General features: G+C 42.7%; 1 protein-coding gene across 1 annotated transcript; it reads right to left on the bottom strand.

Annotated features, from left to right (window-relative positions):
- Nucleotides 1–2,224: 2,224 nt before the first annotated feature.
- Nucleotides 2,225–19,210, bottom strand: LOC308289863 (sodium channel regulatory subunit beta-4-like; the record flags this gene model as incomplete). Its single annotated transcript, XM_080731632.1, has 5 exons — nt 2,225–2,315; nt 3,032–3,164; nt 4,371–4,590; nt 5,551–5,714; nt 19,117–19,210. 5 exons carry the CDS (start codon nt 19,208–19,210, stop codon nt 2,225–2,227), a joined length of 702 nt encoding a protein of 233 aa, XP_080587758.1.
- Between the last annotated feature and the right edge of the window lie 1,989 nt (nt 19,211–21,199).

Raw genomic sequence — 21,199 nt, 5'->3', positions numbered from 1 at the left:
TAGTGGACTTCCCAATGGCCTAGAAAACAACCATATCGAGGTATTACCGTGTAACACAACCTCTCCAATCGTTGTAAATTACTTCTTAGTCTACCTTGTCTGGTTATATAAAGGAAATACATGTATTAATCACACCTGATAGGGGTAGGGATGACATCAGACAAGACGTTAATGTAGACTTTTCTATGAACAGTGGTGGATAAAATATGTTCATATGAAGATACAGTATAATATATAAAAATGCTCACATGCTAAAAATGCATTGGTTATTTAGGCAGAAGCAGCATGATACAAGTTAATTCATTTCTATAGGGACCTTGGTTGTCAGGGGATTGTCTTGATGAGGGTATAGGGTCGGCTGTTATTTAATCTTTCTTTTTCTTAAATCATTTTCTGTGTTTACATCCTCCCACCAGCAAAGGGAGCAGAAGCAGAACAGGCACCTGTGTTTCATCTAAAGCAAAACAATCAAACAAGTGCAGAGCTGGATCCTTCAGTCGCCTCAACAGCCCAAGTTTTTGTCATGCTAACTAGGGATGTAACAATATAATTTGTATTGTGAGTTTTTTGTATCGTTACATTCCTACCAGCTAACTACAGCTATACAGGGCAAGACTTCTGCCCATTCATGGGCCTTTAAACTCAGTGATTCCTAAGTGGGCCCTACTCCAAAGGTTGGGAACCGCTATGCTAGGTCACAGTTTTCTAGAATGGAGGGTTGGCTAAGCTCCCTCCCAGCCCCCTTTCTGACACTTTGTCATACCAGGACCCTGCAGTAAACATGGACAGTTAAGGTCAGAATACCATGGCAGTGGTTCAGGTCAGGTCATAGGTGCATTCAACAGGTGATTGCCTGTAATGGTAAGCATAGTAAATATGGCTTGTTTTATGTTCATAGCATAATACAAACCCTGTCTGTTTGCTCATTTATATAATGTGTGGACCCTCTTTGCTTAACACGTGACATGTTTTTCTATGCTTGCTAATGTCTGGCATATGTTACAAAACAACAGACCTCATTGAATGCACCTTTGAAACTTGTAATGGTTAGGTTAGGAGTAGGAGTTGTTTGTGCCATAGACTAGTTCAGTATTGTGGCAGCTGTTTGGTCACAGGCTCACGGCAGTTGATCATGGCAGGTTAATGGTGTGGGGTTAGAGTTTGTTTGGGTCCAAGGTTGACACAGAAAGAGTAAAGGGCTATGGCCTACAACAGAACCTCATTCACCGCCTCTCCCAAAAAAACAGTAACTTCATCTACAACAATAAAACCTCTTGGTAAACAGTAATGTCCCTGCACAACCCCTTCTTTGCCACTAGAAGCCATGTCTTACTTTAATTATACTAAGTGCATTTCTCACCAATAAAACATATTTATGAACAACAATCCGCATTTTCACATAAAGATTTATAAACTACTCTATTTATTTATTTTGTATTTATTTCATTTTATTTTTTTAATTATATATAGGCCTGGCTGTGTGTTTCTGTGGTTAGTTTAGGTACCCTGAGACGTTACAGAGATGGCTAGTGAGACTTTTGATGATCCTATAAAGTTTCTACACTTATTTGTAAATGTATATAGATGTACTCTGCTGAGAGTTTTGGAATGAGCGAAATTATAATACCCACTAAGACCCAAAATTACAGTGAGTCTCGGAAGGATTCACTCTGGGTCCCTTCCAGGAATTCTCCTGAACCTTTGAGTTTGATTTAATTTAATTTGTAATGCTAACCAGCATTGTTGCATGGGAGAGACGTCTAAGAAAGTGCAAAATGAAAGTTTAGTCTCTATACACTCCTTTGTTAATTTGTCCATTTGAGAGTGTACAAGAAATGGTTACACTTGCACACTCGAAAGGTTAAATTAACACTGAGGATTGAACCGTGAGCACTACTGTTTAGAACAGGGTTGAGGACTAATGAGGTTCTGCAGTAGAACAGAGATGAGAGCTGCCAAAGAAATGCTAACAGGCCTTGATAACACAGGCTTCGTTATGTGTTACATACTGTATGTGGGCTGTTATTTAAGCGAGTGTGATCCAGACTTCTGCACATGATATAGCCTACCTCTCAAATCCCAAGCATATGATTTAAAATATACATGTGACATTTTTCTATTAGCATAGCCACTAGTAAGGTAAAACAGTCCATTAATAACTGTGTTTTATCTTTTTTTCTGGCATATATACAAACATACAGACAGACAGACATACTCGTTGTGTTCATGCCTTTGGTGTTCCTTTGTTGTCTGCTTTGGCTCCTGAAAGTCCGTTTTCAGTGTTGTCATTCCCTGAGCTCACCAGGCACTCTTTACTGGAGGGCAGAAAGATCAAGAGTCCCCAGGTGAACATTTATACACAACTTTTATAGAGGGCAAATGTTGGGGCGCAAAGACAACCGCTCCCCAAAGAATGTATCATATTTCTTTGAAGTGACTCCGTCCAGAATAGTCTCACATACCGGTAGCCGGTATAGCGAGACGATCAGAGATCACTACGTACCGAAATGTCTGGGGACTAGACAGCGGCTAACAAACCTACTTTTTTATTTTTCAGTTCCAACCCAGTTTCTGCCCCTACAATGAATTTAGATGTCATCAGTCATATATAGACGGAGATCTCTCATAATCTGGCTACACAAGACTTCTCATGACTGTAATAACCAGGCACAGAAACAGGTTCTTCCCAAAGATAGTTGCAAACAGCCATATATACCGGTACAACACTGAACTATAACATTAGATTTATATCCAGCACTGAACAACTCCTTGTTCTTGCTATTTGTATTCTTGCACCTATCCTACTGCATATACCATTAGTGTAAGCAGTATCTTAATTAGGCAATATGTAATACTGTACAAAACCAACGCATTGCTATATTTCTGGTCTGTTCAATATTAGACGATACATGCATTGTCATCTCAGCGTATACATGTACATATTTACATTTTACCTACGGTAGCAAATAGACAATACTGATTGTGAAAACAATCTACAGAGGTTATTTATCTTTATACTCCGTCCACTTACTTTTTCTCGTCGTCTTTAGCACACAGGAAGTGGATCACCAGGGCCTTGATCACCATGAAGAGGATCAATAAACCGATGACCCCGCCCACCACAGAGACGATGATAGTCGTCAGAGTGTTATCAATCTCCTTCACTGGAGAGGGGGACAAATACAAGGATGAGGCAAGAGGGAGAGAGAGAGGGAGTGAGATGAGATTGGAGAGAAACGAATATTACCAATTATGCACTTTTCATTAAAGGATTAATTCACCCACAAAATGACTTTCTTTATATTGATTACTCACGCCCCATGGTATTATATGGTATAATATTTGTTTGTATTTGTCACATTCCTAAGACAAAAAAATGATTATAGTAAATTTATCCCCATTGATTCTGGGATCAAAAACTCGAAGATATTATTGAACTCAAGTCTCCATGGCGTGAGTAATCAATAGAAAAAAAGTAATTTTGGGGGTGAACTATTCCTTTAACTGAAATGGATTTTATGCGCTTATTTTATTTTATGAAATTACTTTCTAAATATTAATATTAGGGCTGGGATGCGATTAAAATTTTTAATCTAATTAATTAGAGGCTCTGTGATTAATTAATCGCAATTAATCACATTTTAATCGCACATCGATATTTGACCTGAGAAGCATTTTTTTCAAGTAAAACACATTTTGTTGTACGAGTGAATCAACGAGTGAGTTTTTTAAATCTAAATTTCGCATCCACTGGGCCAAGCAAATCGCTCTGATCGGCTACTTCTCCCTTTGTGTTTGTTGTCTCTTCTTGGTTGGTGCATCGCTATGATCGGTATGCCCGAAACTGAAGGTTCTGTGGTGCAAAAACTAGTGCGATTAAAATGCGTTAATTTTTTTAGTCGCGTTAATTTTCTGTAATTAATTAATCGCAATTAATCAGTTAAAGTCCCAGCCTTAATTAATATGTGTGTGAACTTTTTGGGCCTTTCATTATACTGTAGTCCATACAGAATAAAAATAAAGCAGATCTACATGAATCTGGACACAATATGGGTCTCATTTGTCTAATACAAGCTCACAAGGTGTGTTTGTGTGTGTGTGTGTGCGTGCGTGCGTGCGTGCGTGCGTGCGTGCGTGCGTGCGTGCGTGCGTGTGCGTGCGCGCTTCGGTGCGTGCATGCAAGCGTGCTTGCATATTACATACATTCATCCACGACTCATAGCTGGAAGTGGATCTCATTTGTCTAATACAAGCTCACAACGTGTGTGTGTGTGTGTGTGTGTGTGTGTGTGTGTGTGTGTGTGTGTGTGTGTGTGTGTGTGTGTGCGTGCGTCGGTGCGTGCATGCAAGCGTGCTTGCATATTACACACATTCATCCACGACCCACAGCTGGAAGCTCGCACTGTGGTTGCGGTTCTTTTCTTTTGGGTTCTTGCCGAAGCAGATGTATTCTCCTTCATCCTCGAACGTGATGTTCCACAGCAATATGGAGATGTTGTTGGTCTTTGACGTGCCGACAAACTCCACGCGTGGATGCATGACAGTGACCACAGGCTCCGACCTTTCATCAGCAATTGTTCCAAAAGCCAGCTGCACACACACACACACACACACACACACACACACACACACACACACACACACACACACACACACACACACACACACACACACACACACACACACACACACACACACATACACACACACACACACACACACACAAAAACGTTAACGTTTTGCATGATCTGAACATTTTAAACAAGGTGCGAGTGCCAACATTTCCATTGTTGAGCTACAATGGAGAGCTTGTTTGGTAAGATGAGATATTTCCCTTTGAATGTCATGCAATACCTCTTGTTAACCGGTATAGCGGTTCTACCTGACCACAGGTAGAACCGTCTCATTAGAAATGCAGGGAGACCGTTGTATAACTGTATTGGGCGAGGTCGCGCCAATTCTTGACCATCTGGCCATCTGGCTAGTGATATACATATATCGGACCAGTTACCCATATAATGGAGATTCCTGCATGATAGTCAACAATGTGATGTCAGAACATGCCCATATATTGGCATTCCCAGATATGCCCTTGATTGATGACATCAGGACAGGGATCTCCATATATGGGCATAAAACAGACAAGGACGTAATTCATTTGCAAGTGTGATCTGGGAATGCCCATATATGGGCATGTTCTGACTTCTGACATCACATTGTCAACTATATATGGGCATAAAATATATGGGCATAAAAGGACATGAAGCCAGAGCGTGATGTCAGAGCGTGACATCAGAGCATGATGTCATGACTGTAAAAATGTGTACTGACTGACAGACACAGACGGAGACAAGCTGAGACATTTCTCATGGTATACTGCGACCTTCGGTCGCAATTAACACACTCTACCAAATATTTTACTCACAAAGAAGTTATGGATTGCAGTTTCAAAGCAACCTATTTTTGTGAATGTGTGTATGTGTTTTAACTTGCATGCAGGTACATGTGACTTTGCGCATCATTCGTTTGTGTGTTCTGAATGAATGCTACCTTATCAAAGGTTCCATTGTTGTTGTAGTGCCAGTCAAAGTAAAGGTTCTTGATGCCAATGCAGGAAGCATAGGTGCAGGGAATCAGAACCGTAGAACCATTCATCGCCTCCATATAAGGTACTTTCCCCGTGGAGACCTCCAAGCAATCAACACGCCACACCCCTGATAGGAGACACAGAGAGATAGTGAGACAAAATGGACGTCACATAGAACCATATCATTTGCTCTTGTTGTTCATTCTGAATGTAGAACAAAACATTTTTGGGGCACACCTACACACAAACATCAACAAACATGCAGGTAATGAGTTAAACCTGATTCTAAAACGGACAGTTCTATTCCTCGATTCTGATTGGCTGGTTTCAAACTATAATCCACACCTTGAATCAGTTTATATCAAACCCAGGTGTGTTATTTCTTTCCACAGTGTTCCACAGTGCACCAATTATCTGCACCTGTGTTTTTGGCAAAAAAGCTGGGAACTACTTTCTTGTAGCTGGGAACTACTTTCTTGCAGACCTTGACCTTGTAGTGAATTATTAGTGAAATAGAACAGTTTTAATTGGTACATGTCTATGATTTTTCATGTTGCCATATTGTAACCGTTTTAGAAAAGCAATAAGCCACACGAGGCATGTGGTTACCTGTATTTTATAACGGCCAGACCACTGGCGAAAACCAAGTTGAATTTGAATGATTCTGTGCTTGCCAACCCCCAAAAAAGGATTGGTATCTCCAGTAGGGCTGTCTTCGACACAGGATTTATGAAGTCGATTCGAGTCGCGGGGGTTAATCCGACGCGTCGACGAATCGTTTTATAGTCTACTTTGTGTAAAAAAAAAAGAAAAAAAAAAGTGTTGCTTTAAACCACGTAAACATAATAGAGTAATACATTAAGAGATGAATTGAATACACAGTGTTTTCGGTGATATCGGTGCGCGAGCACAAATGTTATCTGCATAGCAGTGTACAACCATAGAGTTATAACACACCGTTAAAACAAATAAAACATCTCCGCTGTTTCAACTCTGCCCCGTCTCTCTGCAGCGTGCAGTAGAGATGAGACATTCGCGAACGATTCCGCTCTCTTGAACGGCTCTTTTAAATTAACGATGGGATCCAGTCCGCAGTCGCGGGACACAGAGCACTGACAGAGTAATGAGTCAGTGTCGAGAACGGATTCATTTCAGAACTGATCATAAACAGGTGGAGGCACAGCTCCCGCTTGAGCCATCAGTGTGGACATGTCATGGACGCAAACACAGCGAAACACAATCATTCATCATGGATTACAACACTGGAACAATTCAGAAGCACTTTAATTAGAAAATGTAACTTGTAGCCTACACTTGTGTATGTTAATTTGACTTTAGAAGATTGTTTACTACTTCGTGGACGCGCGTTTGTGCTGTGGCAGGTTATTTAATATGGGATTTTGACAGCGTGCTTCCTCCTCTTAACGGAACACCGTCCCCGGCTCCGAATGTTTTAACGAAGCGGCGGTTCTGAACCGTTCTGGCCGTTCCGTCTCACTTTCAACCCGACGCTGGTGCGAGACAATAAATAACTGTTCGCCAATTGCTACTTCTCATTGGAAGTACATGACACCACACCAGTCCAGCAGTGCACCGCAGTACTGGCAGTAGTAGGCTAACTGGTGATATAAAAAAATATATATTTTCGCTTCGACTCAAACAATTGGCGTCGATTCCCGGGGCTTAAAACGACGCGTCGATTCGTCGATTTTTAGAAGACACCCCTAGTTATAGTAGTAAGATATCAAATATCTAAATACTGAATCAAGCGATTTAAAAACTGTCTGGGGTATTCCCAAAAGCCAGAGTAGACGATAACATGAACCAAACATTTTTTGAAAACGAAATCTACCTTCTCCTTCCTCCTTAAGTACCCGCTACCTGCCCTCGTCACTTTCCGATGAAGCCTCATCATACTGATTAGAAGGTTGATGACATCAGAAGTTCTTTCTCCTAGCCTAGCTGGAGCTAGACTTCATCCCCACACATGTTAGAACCTATGGTTAAAACATGGAGGGGATCTACCGTATACGCAGTTACTAGTTAGCTGCATTAGTATATAGGCTATATCTTTATATCTTTCTCCATCTTCCCACTAATCAATTGCCTAACATACAGTACAACATACCATGCCTGTTTTCCTTCAATCCATTCTCTCCAGATAAGATCCTAAAACGGCAGACAAACCACCTGCCCTCTATGGGCATTGGGGTCGAGTTTAGGCCAGTAAGGCCACTCAGTGGTTCCACAATGGATAATAAAATAAAAAAACAAGTCAATTCAAAAGTTAATTCTAAATGTGTAAATTGTAAATTGACTCAAACAGGTGAAAGTAGAAAAGTGTGCTCCTAGGATTGGTCTCCGCCAGGCCGGGATGCCTAACCATGCAACGCCCGCAAACTTTGGAGGGCAGTTAAAGCCAAATGGAATGGGATCTGAAAATCAGTTAGGCCAAATATTAGACAAATCCATCTTGAGCACATGACTATATAGAGATAATGTGGCGTGAATCAGCCTGTTATAGTGCGCCCACAAGGCCGATTTGAAAAATGTTGGATGGCATTTCTTCCTTGTCCTAGTGGGGATGTACATGCAAAGTCTCACTGCAATTGGATGCTGCGTCCATGATTTGAGGCATTTTGTTCAAAACGGACCACTCCTGCAAACGTTGGAAGCCTATCTTAGCCAATCAGCATGGAATTATGAAAAATGTTACAGATCTGTCTTGCTCACATTACTAATTTGTACCAATTTGAGTGATGTTTGGACAACATCTGCAGAAGTAATATAAAACTAGAACTGGACTCTGCCGAGGTGCCAACTTACGCCTTGTGTAAGTATGGCCTACTTGTGCACCAGCAGAGCGCGCCATGAGGTGCGCTCACCACTGGCGATGCCAGTGACACCACCAGTGACCAGTGACACCACTGGCGATGCAGTTGCATCTCCATATTTACGAAAAGTTTCATTTTTAATTGTGTGTCTCTCTCTCCATATATGGAGCTGACTATCATCACCTGTATCTCCATATATGAAGATCACGACACATCAAACCCTTGATAGCCATACATGGAGGATCATCACTTAGATCTCCATATATGGAGGCTGGAGCTGGCCAATACCTCTACATCTGACATCACAAACTCCAGTCCAGATATGGTCTTGCCTGGCTCCAGCCCATAGACCCGCCCACTCTCTGAGCCGACTGGTACTCTTGGTCTGGTGTTGTCATATGACGCTTAACTTGATATGGTATCTTGGCGTACCAGCCAATGAAATCAATGCAAGACGGAGGAGGGGGTGGGTCTAACTTTTGAAAATCAACAGAAACAGTGGGGGGGAGCTCAGCCAAAGCTCTTACTTGCTACCTTTGAACTTGAAAGGGGGGTTGTGCACATCTCATTAGCATCAAAGACAACAACCTGTTGGATGCCTGTCATAGAGGGGAGGGGGGGGGGGGAATGTTTTTGTGTACACACAAGTCAAACACAACCCCTCCCACCAGATCTCTTGTGATTGGGAATTTCAAATTTCAAATCCCCTCCCCTTTGAAATCTCTTGTCAATGGGACAATGTCAGACTCAAGCTCAGCGCAGAGTCTGAAATCAGGCTAGATATGGTCCAGGATATAGCCCCATTATATGGATATGGATATGGATATGGATATATAAGTCAATGGGGAAAATGAATTCACTAATACATTTATTGCGACCATAGGTCGCAGATTAATATGTGAACGGTGACAGCTTATCTCTGTCTATAACACCTGACACTGTGGTTCTATGGGTTTGTCGCTCTGACATCATGCTCTGACGTCACTGTGATGTCAGGGGAACCACTCCAACAGAATGGGTTTGCCACTCTGACATCACTCTGGCTTCACTGTGATCACTGTGGGAGGAGCAGCGCGCCAAACCTTTGGTCACTCTTGAATAATAAAGTCGGACGAGTACTATAGTGTGTTGCCCTGGTCGGGCAACCACACTAAAGATCTGCCTTCTGGTTTGCGCTATAACAGGCCAATGTGGAAAATGGTTCTGCTCTGGCATCCAGGGAGTGTGTGTGTGTGCACAGTTTCACACCAATCGGTCCACTGGTGCTGGGGATTAGCTGTACACAGACGGACGGAAGGACGGACGGACGGACGGACGGACGGACGGACGGACGGACGGACGGACGGACGGACGGACGGACGGACGAGAGGTGAAAACATATTCTCGACCACACCTTAGAATACTGAGATACGTCTTCAACTTCACTGAATTCTCTTTACAAAGAGACTCCCTAAATTGGCTTCTCCCACCTGAAACTGTGGAATAAACACCCCCTTCCAATCAGAACTGCAGACTCACTCTCAATTTCCCACCACTCATCTCTTCAGGCTCCAACGGTTGTTGACTAGAGTTCAAGCTTTCTCTGCTTACTCTGATTTCACACTTCTAAAGTTGCTCAGCATCTGCTAAATGTCTGATTTTAAAAGACATTGATTGGATAGAAATTAGTTAAGTGTCCTGATGGAGATTTCAAGATACACCTGAAGTGTGAAGCCAAGGAAGAGGGATGTGGCAAACCCTGCAAAACTTCAATAAAGTTTATTTAAAAATGCAAGAGTGGAAATGTTGATGAAGGACAGAGGAATATCGAAAAGATTGGAGGGGGAAAATGGCTCACAGAGGAAGAAGAAGGAGGCAGAGGGTGAGTGGAGGGGGAGAAAGAAAGGGAGAGGTGGGGGGAGAAGGAATGTGGGGATGGGGAAGTGAGGTAGATACAAAGTCCCACCCAAAGTGAAGTAAGCTATTTATGAGTTAATTTCATTAAACATCCCACGAAGCTTGGCCAATAAGGGATGGGGCGGGACATACAGTACGTACAAACAGACGGGACATACCCGTACATACAAACAGACAAAGCCAGATGTAGGACCGGTTAGCACCGCTCAAAAAAGTAAGGGGTTATTTAAATAGTTTAGATCTGTTTCATGGCCACAAAGCACAAACCATTGGGCAGTACCCCAGTCAAACGCTTATGGTGACTTTGCAGTGACAGCTGGTGTAATTCCCAGATTGTTGTTGCGGTGTCACTCACACACTTGGGGCCTATTTATAAACCCTCTACGCTGGACTGGTTAAGATCACATTGCACATGGGACAGCGTGTGTGTGTGTGTCTATTTGTGCATTTGATCGTGCGTGCGTGTGTGTGTGTGTGTGTGTGTGTGTGTGTGTGTGTGTGTGTGTGTGTGTGTGTGTGTGTGTGTGTGTGTGTGTGTGTGTGTGTGTGTGTGTGTGTGTGTGCGTGTGTGTGTGTGGTGGGTCATATTGTAGCACTACAGTATCCAAACAGAACCTCAACTGTATAACTTGTGTACCACACGTCACGTCTTTGCTGTAGTAGAACACCATACCACTGGAATCCTAGTGGCTTGTTCAGCTGATGGACACTGATGATAATTATGGAATGGACCAGTGGAAGTAAGAAGGGGGACAGATGGTGAAGTGGTTAGTGAAAGTACATTTGGAGATGCAGTACCCCATACACACTACTGACTGACTGACTGACCGACTGACTGACTGACTGACTGACTGAATGCTATGGTAACTGGAGCAAAACAGGTAGTCATGAAAAGAATCATGTTTAATCATGGGATGAATTGAATGAATAAAAAAAAACATGGCACGTTAGTTATAGCCTAATCAGTATCTGTTCTGACTGTTTGTAACTCGCAGTGTATTTACAAACGCACCCTGAGCCTAAACTGTGTGTGTGTGTGTGTGTGTGTGTGTGTGTGTGTGTGTGTGCGACTGTGCGTGCGTGCGTGCGTGCGTGCGTGCGTGTGAAGTCATTGCTGCTTTCTCCACCTTCAGTTATAATGCTCTGTGTGGAGGTCAGCTGGAGGCAACACAGCTTTCACCTATAATCTTAGGTTAAGGGCTACACCTATCACCCTGCACACACACACACACACACACACACACACACACACACACACGCACATGCACGCGCACGCATAAATATACTCATGCACCATCAATACCTGTTTATATTGACCAGGGCCGGCTGCAGGATGAAATGACTAAGGGGGCTGTTGAACATTGTGAGGGGGCACGTATATTTTATATAGGCTAGTAATAAGTAATAATGAACATTCTTTTTATTATCTATAATACCTACCGGTACAACAGATGCCATTTTTTTCAACTGAAATAACAGCCGCTGCTACTGCACTGTGGTTTAGGTGATTTTAAATTGCGAATTAGACGGGAGTAATAATAATCAGATAATTATTATAGGGGGAAACTGTGTTTCAATACTGTTATTGTAATCTCTATGACAATAATAATATTCAGCCAATATTTGTGTTGTTTTTGATATTTTCTTGACTTTACATAGAATATAAACTGAGGGGGCACAACTTGCAACTGAGGGTGCAATGCCCCAGCAGGCCCCCCCGTGGCCCCCAGGCCTGATATTAACGTATTACCTTGGTTATTGTAAGTCGGTCTGCTAAATGCCTAAATGGTAAATTGTAAAGTAATATACCGGTAAGTGTATAGTTTGATTAGATTTTTCGGTAACACTTAAAGGTCGCCTCTATAATACATTATAATCGCATTTGTAATGCATTATACGCTTACTGTAACTTAGCTAGTCTTTATTATAAGTTGTTATGCATAATTATAAACATTTATAACGAGTGTTAATGAACATTAAAAGTGCATTATAATGCATTATGATGTGTTAAAATGGATTATAAATGTGATAATAATGCATTATAGTTCCGGCCTTTGAGTAAAGTGTTACCGGGTAGGTAATGTGCTGTTTGTTCCCCTGACCTTTAAGTAAAGTGTTTTATCATTTTGACCTCTTCACTCTCTCACTCATCATGTCTCACCGCCAACACCGGGCCATGTAGTTTATACTCTGTTGTACGACAGTGCCATGCATGTGCCAAAAATAGCTGAGGGTTAACAGAAGTTAACAATACATAGCAATGCAACGCATTGTGGGCTCATAGATTGGCTATTTCTGGCTCGCGACACCATTGATCAGGTTTTAGTTTCTCCTCGGTGTTTCCCTACCCTTTCTCCCTCCTCTCTCATCTCCCCTCATCACTTTACTTCTCCACTCTCATCTCCTCTCCTGTTTATGTAATCCTGCTAGTGATGACTTCGCTTTCTTTTAAAGGGCTCTTAAGCTCTCTCTCTCTCTCTCTCTCTCTCTCTCTCTCTCTCTCTGTCGTTCTCTTTTTTCTCTCCTGCTGTCAGGACTAGTTCCTTAGGGATCTTTCAGCCATATAAAGAAGAGGAGAGACACGTAGCAGACTGCACTGCTTATAACTAATGAATGAGCTATAGCCTATGGGTTAAAAACAAATACTAAGATTAGAGATGCAGTCCTGTGACTATGGAAGGTTCAAAGTGCTGAAACATAATTTTAGCTAACGTGACTTTACACCCTAGTACTGTAGGCCTACATGCGAATAGGCAAAGAAGATCGACGGCATGTGTTGGGGCTGGATGGATTTGGGTCCTTTTCATTGTTCCTAAACTTGAAAACAGATTATCTGGAGGTCCTATCTTTGTAATTTTCCATCTTAATGTTTCAGGTTGGTGGCTGTTGCAAATCACTGCACTACTGTATACGTAACCATAGGTGTGTGCTTAGACAGGAAAATACATACATATACATGACTAATGCGTCTCACAAACGCAATGCTGTCAGCGGAGTTGTTTGCAGTTTGCACGGCCAAGACAATTAGTCAGGAACAGAGCAGATTTAACCATTTATTGCAACAAATGGAATACAGTTAAATTTGTCTCCGCGTTCTGAGATTTTCCCTGAATTCTTGTCCAAGCAGCTTGCTAAGCAAAATCAGGGAACGTTATGTAAGCAAAACCCCCATAGGGTTGACATATTAGCTTGAATCAGCAGACATAAATCACAAGTATTTGAGCCTATGCCAGATTCTGATCAAAAGGTGGAGGCTGGGGTGGAGGAGGCAGCTAAGCGACAGCCGATCCAAAGCTTCGGATCTGAGACAAGCAGAGCTACAGTATAGCGAATGCAAGACGTATTTAAAGACGCCTCCTTACAGAGCGTGAGCTCTGATTAGAGTGCGACAGTGTGATGTAATGACCAGTAGAGCTTTGAAAGAAGAATAGGAAAAGGAGCTGACTGACAGCTGATTAGCTGAGGCGGGCGAGACTCTTGTGTCAAACTAACGCTAAAGCTTCCTTTCTGAGGTGGAAAGATGCAGGTTGACCATCATAACAACAAGCCACAGCCGACCCTTCCTTTTAATAAACCTGTGATACTTGTGTAGCCTTTAAGTCAATCTGAAAACATTGCTTAGGTTGCTTCCATATTTATACTGTAGAATATACACTCTACGTATGTATTCCTACTGTAATGTATGAAATATTAATGTACCGGTATGTACTCTAAGTATGAGCATAGCGTTGCTTCATTGGATACCAGGCACCAACAACCTAGAATATATTTGATTTGTAAAATAATGTTGATATGTTATGACACATAGGTGCCAAATTATGTATACACTCCCCGGGGCTAAACCTGAATCAACACACCCCTGCACAGAATATTCAATATTTCTTACTGTAGGCCTATCACTATGCTTATATGCATGTTTATTATTTACTATATACTACAATGGTTGGTTATATGATCTCAGTTGCAAAGGCAAGCTCCGCCTGTTTATATATCAAAATGCCTATACAGCACATGATTGTACAACGAGGTTCATGTGTAAACATACTGTATGTATGTACGTGTGTGTGTGTACGTGTACGTGTGTGTGTGTGTGTGTGTGTGTGTGTGTGTGTGTGTGTGTGTGTGTGTGTGTGTGTGTGTGTGTGTGTGTGTGTGTGTGTGTGTTTGTGCCCGCGTGTACAACAGTAATGTGATGAGGTGTGGTATTTTTAGCCTTACTATCAGATGTCTCTTTGCCTCAACTGGACAGCATCAATAAATATCTGAATCACTGTAACTAATGTGAGTGAAAGGAACAGATTGTGCGTGCTTGGACCAGTTTTGTATCTAAGTTTGTGTGTCTCCGACCGTATGGGTGGGTGGGAGAGTGCATGTGCGTGTGAGTGTGTGTGTGTGTGTGTCTGTGTGCGTGTGTGTCCTTGCCTGATAGTCAAGGTGAGAGGTGTGCTGCCGTGTAAAGTAGGCCAGGGTGTGAAGGGTTAATGTGTTTCTGAGTGAAACCCCAGAGAACTGAAGACAGTGTGAGAGATGGGGTGGGCGGTGAGGGTGTGTGTGTGTGTGGGGGGGGGGGGGGGGGGGGTCGGTACATCGAGGGGGCCCTAAGGGAAGTAAGGTATGAACAGAGAGAGAGAGAGAGAGAGAGAGAGAGAGAGAGAGAGAGAGAGAGAGAAGGGGGAGGGTGGTCCGTGTGAAGGATGGAGGGTTCCAGAAGACGGGAGGTCAAGGGTGTCACACCAAATTCATGGGCCCTGCCTGTGTACAAGGATTCACTGTGGGGCCCCTGCTGTGCGTTAACTATATTGAAAAATAGCAGATATGCAAGCTCACAGCGCGGCACCGAGTGCCGCGCTGCGAGCTTGTAGATCTGCTATTTTTGAAAAATCGTGAACATCTTTGAATATTATTTCAAATCCTTCTAAGATTTTTTGAAAAACCTATGTTTCTATGTCAGTGGTGCTCAAACCTTTTCATGTGAAGGAGCCACAAAATGATAGGCCTATGCATTTGGCCACGGACCCCCTTCTCAAAATATTTAGTTCCAGGAACCCCCCAGAAGCAAAATTTGAGTTGCAAATGTTCACTTAAAAAAGACATACTGTATATTCAAAGATTTGCACACATTTTAACAACTTTTCAAAAATAGCAGATCTACAAGCTCGCAGCGCGACACTCGGTGCCGCGCTGTGAGCTTGTATATCTGCTATTTTTCAATAGCTAAATATAAAATAATTCCAGGCCCCTGCACCTTGGGCCCTAGTAACGCAGCCAGTCCCACTCCCCCCCCCCCCCCCCCCCCCCTTGTGACGCCCCTGCGGGAGGTGTCCTCTCCAAGGTGACAGAATGACAGGAGGACAGAGAATTATAACAGCAGAGAGGAGAGGTGGGGGAAGCAAGTGCTCACCATGTAGTCATCATGATGTGGTGCTGCACACGCATTCAAGCGAGCACGCACACACGCACGCGTTAACACGCACACACAGATATTATGTGATGCCCATATACAATTACACTAACACTGTTCAGACAAAATATTCAATTATTCTAGAGCCGTTCGCCGACTACAGGGGTTAGGATTTAAATATCTTGTAACCCTGCATGTCACCTGGTTATCTACTGTACGATGAACTATTTTATCGTATATTGTTTGAGTCATCCGGTGTGAGCTACTGAGACAACAGGCGATTGTAATAAACTTAGCATTATCGTTACTAATGTTCTGATTATTATTTTTAGGATTAAACACTATATAACGGTATAACGGTAATGACTGGCTTAAATTTAAACCGTTATACTTCAGTGACCCCGGTCCCCAGGGGTCTATAATAGATAATAATAGGGGTATAAATAGATGATCTACATGCTCAGTTTGAGCTTGTACAAGCTCAAACTGAGCATGGAGATCTACTATTTTTGCAGAAAGTTTGCCTATCATGACATGTGCAGCTAGGGTTTATGTGGTTAAAACAGTAAAAATGGCTGTAGTTGCATTTCGACAAAAACAATTCACAAAAAGCTCTTTTGTTCTTTACTGGTGTTACGCATTATAACAAGCTCCATGATCAATAATCTGAGGTAATGGAGCTGTGCTATTATAGGGTCAATACTAGTCAATTATGCCTGTAGGAAAGATAGGGCTTGACAACAAAGACAAAATGAATGTACATAATGTTGAAATGATTTTCTTTTGTTTTTAAACATAAATGTATGCCCTACGGTATTTTATACTGTCATTATTATCGTAGGGTCTATTTCTGAAAAATGCTGACTTGCCCAAAATAGGGACATTGGGTTGTAAGTGGTTATGTCTGTCTGTGGGGTTTATAAATATTTAATCAATGAAAAGTATTACATCTTGTGACTAAATAATAACTACATAAAAGGTTTCAGCCTGACAACAACAATAAACATAATAAATTAATGTGTTTAACTCCTAAAAGAGATATCCACCATTAAAATACAGGACTGACTGATAATTTAATAACCACCCCATCAGATCTGATTGTGCACTTTTCATTTAGGACAGACAGACATTTGTATAATGAGTTCATGATGGTGTTTAGTAGTCTGATAGTCAGTCTGGATTAGTAGCTGCACTGTTCATCTATAGTGAAACCAAGAAAGAATCTTTACAACCAGAAGAAAGCATTGCATATCATTTAAGAATTATTTGATATATTTGTATGTGTTGATGCAAGTTCGTCAATGTGAAAATACATTTCTTAACAATTGTGGTATGTTTGAGGTATGCAATTCAAATAATGTAGATTAATGTCGTTTTCAATTGGATGAATTTGTGTCACTGGCTATCATAGACTAGTGAGTCATTTGTTCTATACAGTTTAAATATATCGGTATAAGCTTTAGCTTTGTGCATTTTTGTCATGTACTTTTGTTCAGTACATTTTGAAAATCATATGCAGTTGGAGGAGTGTAATTGAGAGCACATGATCATCATGATGAATATGTGGTTGGGAGGATGTTGAAATACATCCTCAGATTTCAGGGAAAGAAATAGGATCACGTTTATCCTACACACTGCTTCCACCATCACTCTAGCTGCTATTACTACTGCTACAACAACAACAACAACAACAACAACAACAACAACTACAACTACAACTACAACCCCAACTACAAAAACTACTACTACTAATTCTACTTTGACCACTACTACTGCTACCACACATACACACACATGCTGTAGTGTGGAAGAATGTTTTATGAACTAGTAATTTCAGTAGTTCCAGAGATCCTGACTTTGCAGAAGCTGGATGCTCTCAGTGTCGTATAGACGGCGCGAGGGCCACCTTTTGTCCACGAAGATATTTTGGATTACGTAACCTGAAATATCATTTTTAATAAACTGATTGTCTCTTCATAAGCAAAAGACAGCCGTTTAAAGACGATATGTTTGGGAGGACCAAGTCAGTCAAACCTCCTGTCAGTGGGAGGCTATGATAATTGATTTGGGGATATTTGTCTCTTTCTCTTCCCTGTGCGCATAACAAATAAAGCTCCACTTTTTACCCTATTCCTCCATTTTTGCTCTAATGGCATACTGAGGGTGGTAATGCCCACAATAACAGGACCAAATTCAATCTCAGAGTATCCTTTATCAGCTGGCTTTCCCCAATATGCTATGTCGCCCATGTTCCTTTACAATCAAATACCTAATACTATCATTGCATTTGCATCTTGTTGCATTGAAGTTAAGACAGAATAACACGAACATTCTATATAACTAAAAATCTCAGCCAATGGGGAAAAAATCAAACCTTGGTTCGAAGTGGAGCCGTGAAATTGAGCACTTCCAGATCTATGTTTTTGATTCTATGTGTTCCCCCCTGTGTGTGTGTGTGTGCGTGTGTGTGCCTGGCCTGAAAACAGCGCCCCTCCCTTAACATGTGTGGTCATAAAAGGTACTGTTCGAACTCAACGGGACAGTTCTCACTGGTGAGACAGGACACACATTGCCACTCAGAGGGAGACCATGGGCTCCGCCCACGGCTCCAAAAACAATAACTCTTTATTCCAGACACGTTTCAGGGGGGAGGGGGGCAAGCCCTTGAATCTCTTTAAAGCAGTATTTTATGAGAGGTTCAGTGTAGCAAACTGACACATTCAGTCCTTTTTTCCCAAAATGGTGGCAATTGCCATGTTTACTGAAATAAACATATAAACGGCAACCAACAGGTCAACCTTTCCAGCTGTTGATGAGATGATCAGTTGGTTAACCAGCCATGAAGACTTAAATTAATTTCATTCCACAGCCAGGCAGCCAGCCAGCCAGCCAGCCAGCCAGCCAGGCAGCCAGGCAGGCAGCCAGCCAGCCAGGCAGCCAAGTACAATCACCAAGTTCAGGTCAGCCTGGGACGGGTTAGTCATTATGATTCCCTCTCTATCGCAGAGAGTTAAAGACATCACACACCTGTGACATCAGCATTAATTTTGCTCTGTCAAGTAGCAAAAAGAGATAGAGTCGGGTGTGAGAGAGAGAGAGAGAGAGAGAGAGAGAGAGAGAGAGAGAGAGAGAGAGAGAGAGAGGATATCAAATGGAATACAACCACATTAAAGACTACTGATCATGGTGTATACTTTCCTGCAGTGTCTGCATCGAGTAATCTTGATACATGAAAACTGTTTTGCCCCTTTCAACTGGTAACATAAAATACTGATACAGTAAAAGAGGTTTGTACAAATAGAACATATTGATTAAGTAGCAGTGAATCACACTCACACATACATACAGGTAGAGGGACGGGGGAGGTTAAAGGTATACTGTAGGTGAGAGGAACTCACCCAGAAACAGGGTCACCACCAGACCGGCATGAAGAAGATCACCCGATGTCAATCGACTGGAGACACCCACACCGGTGCTGTCTTCTGACGCCATGACACCCCCTGTCGGTCTGTCTGTCTGTCTCTCTCTGTCTGTGAATCTGTGTCTGTCTGTCTGCCTCTCTGTCTGTGAATCTGTGTCTGTCTGTCTGTGAATCTGTGTCTTTCTGCCCTTTCTGTGTCTTTCTGTTTGCTGTCTGTCCTGTCTGGAGTGAAGTCCAGTGATGTGTAAACGTGTATGTCTTTCAAGATGTTCTTGTATGTGTGTCTGCGTGTGTGTGTGTGTGTTCGTGCACACTCGTGCGCACGTGTGTGTGGGACACTGATCTAGAGTCTGATCCCAGATCAGTTCCCTCCCCTCCCTCTATCTAAAGACTCTCCTCCTCTGTACGCTGTCCCAGGAATGAACAGAGGGAGAGAGAGACAAACACAGAGAGAGACAGAGAGAGAGAGAGCAGGGGATAAATTCCTTCAGGGCACCCTGTCTCTGCCACTTGTGTCCCTCGTGCCGTGGCTGTGTGCTGCAGGTGGCCCGGGAACGCAGACGGATGGAAAGACGAGACAAGGCAGGGGTGAAGAAGACATCAATGCCCGGTCCAAGAGTATATGGCAACTGAACGAAGAAGAATTTCGGCTTCACTCTCTCCCACCGCTCTCTTCTCCGCGGTGGCAGTCAGTTCGTCGCTGTGGAGATTATCCAGCCAAGGCAGTAGGGACGCGAGACAGGCGGGTCCTGGGGAGGACATGCAGGGGTGGCAGAGCGTGCTGCTGGTGGTGTACTGCTACAGCAGTGTAGTAGTCAGATAGCTCCACTATACGCAGCCAGAGAGGTGGGATCACCGAGGAGCCTCACAGGGGGAGACATACGTAGGTTGAGGGAGGGAGGGGGAGGCAGGGAGAGCGAGAGAGAGAGAGAGAGAGAGAGAGAGAGAGAGAGAGAGAGAGAGAGAGAGAGAGAGAGAGAGAGAGAGAGAGAGAGAGTGTGGGGGAAGCAGCGAGCGTGTGTCTCCCCAGCCGGCGCAGGGAGAAATGAGCAGTGGGGAGCTACTGCAGAGGTAGAGAGAGAGGAATGTCGAGAGAGAGAGAGAGAGAGAGAGAGAGAGAGAGAGAGAGAGAGAGAGAGAGAGAGAGAGAGAGGGGGGGGGGGGGTATGGAAATAAATACATATATATATTTATTTATATATATATACAGTATAATATAGAGAGAGGATGGTGTAAGGGCACAGAGACTGGGACAGATACATAGAGAAAAGGGTAGAGAGATGTTAGAGCTATAGAGATAGGCTAGAATACGTGCACAAAAATAAGGAGAGAGCCAGAGTGGGGCAGATTATATCACATGCTGCACACACTTAACACAAGCACACACACACACACACACACACACACACACACACACACACACACACACACACACACACACACACACACACACACACACACACACACACACACACACACACACACACACACACACACACACACACACACACACACCCTGGCTGAGTCAGCACTACTCCAGAGGGTCTCAGACAGAGAGATATGGGCTGGGCTCTTCTCTCACACCCGTCTATTTGTTGCTGTCACTGCTTCTCCTCTCTTCTTTCACTGCTCTCTCCTTTCATGCTCTTGCGTGTGTCTATGCCTGCTAACATGCGGTCAGTGTTCAACTCTGATCAGGACGGCACAGCTTTCCTTCTGGACATATGACTATCTCCCTCTCTTCACTCTCTCTATTGGTGTATCTCTCTCTCTCTCTCTCTGTCTCTCTCTCTCTCTCTCTCTGTATGAACGTATAAATATGTATGTATGTATGTATGTATGTATGTATGTATGTATGTATGCATGCACAGTATGTGTATGTGTATGTGTATGTGTATGTGTATGTGTATGTGTATGTGTATGTGTATGTGTATGCGTATGTGTACTGTATGTATGTGTACTGTATGTATGTATGTATGTATGTATGTACAGTATGTATGTATGTACCGGTATGTATGTATGTACCGGTATGTATGTATGTATGTATGTATGTATGTATG

The sequence above is a fragment of the Nannobrachium achirus genome (assembly GCF_963921795.1).
Source record: "Nannobrachium achirus genome assembly, chromosome: 8".
Classification (NCBI taxonomy): Eukaryota; Metazoa; Chordata; class Actinopteri; order Myctophiformes; family Myctophidae; genus Nannobrachium; species Nannobrachium achirus.
Note: the sequence above shows the minus strand (reverse complement) of the source record. Positions and strands in the feature narration are given on the sequence as shown.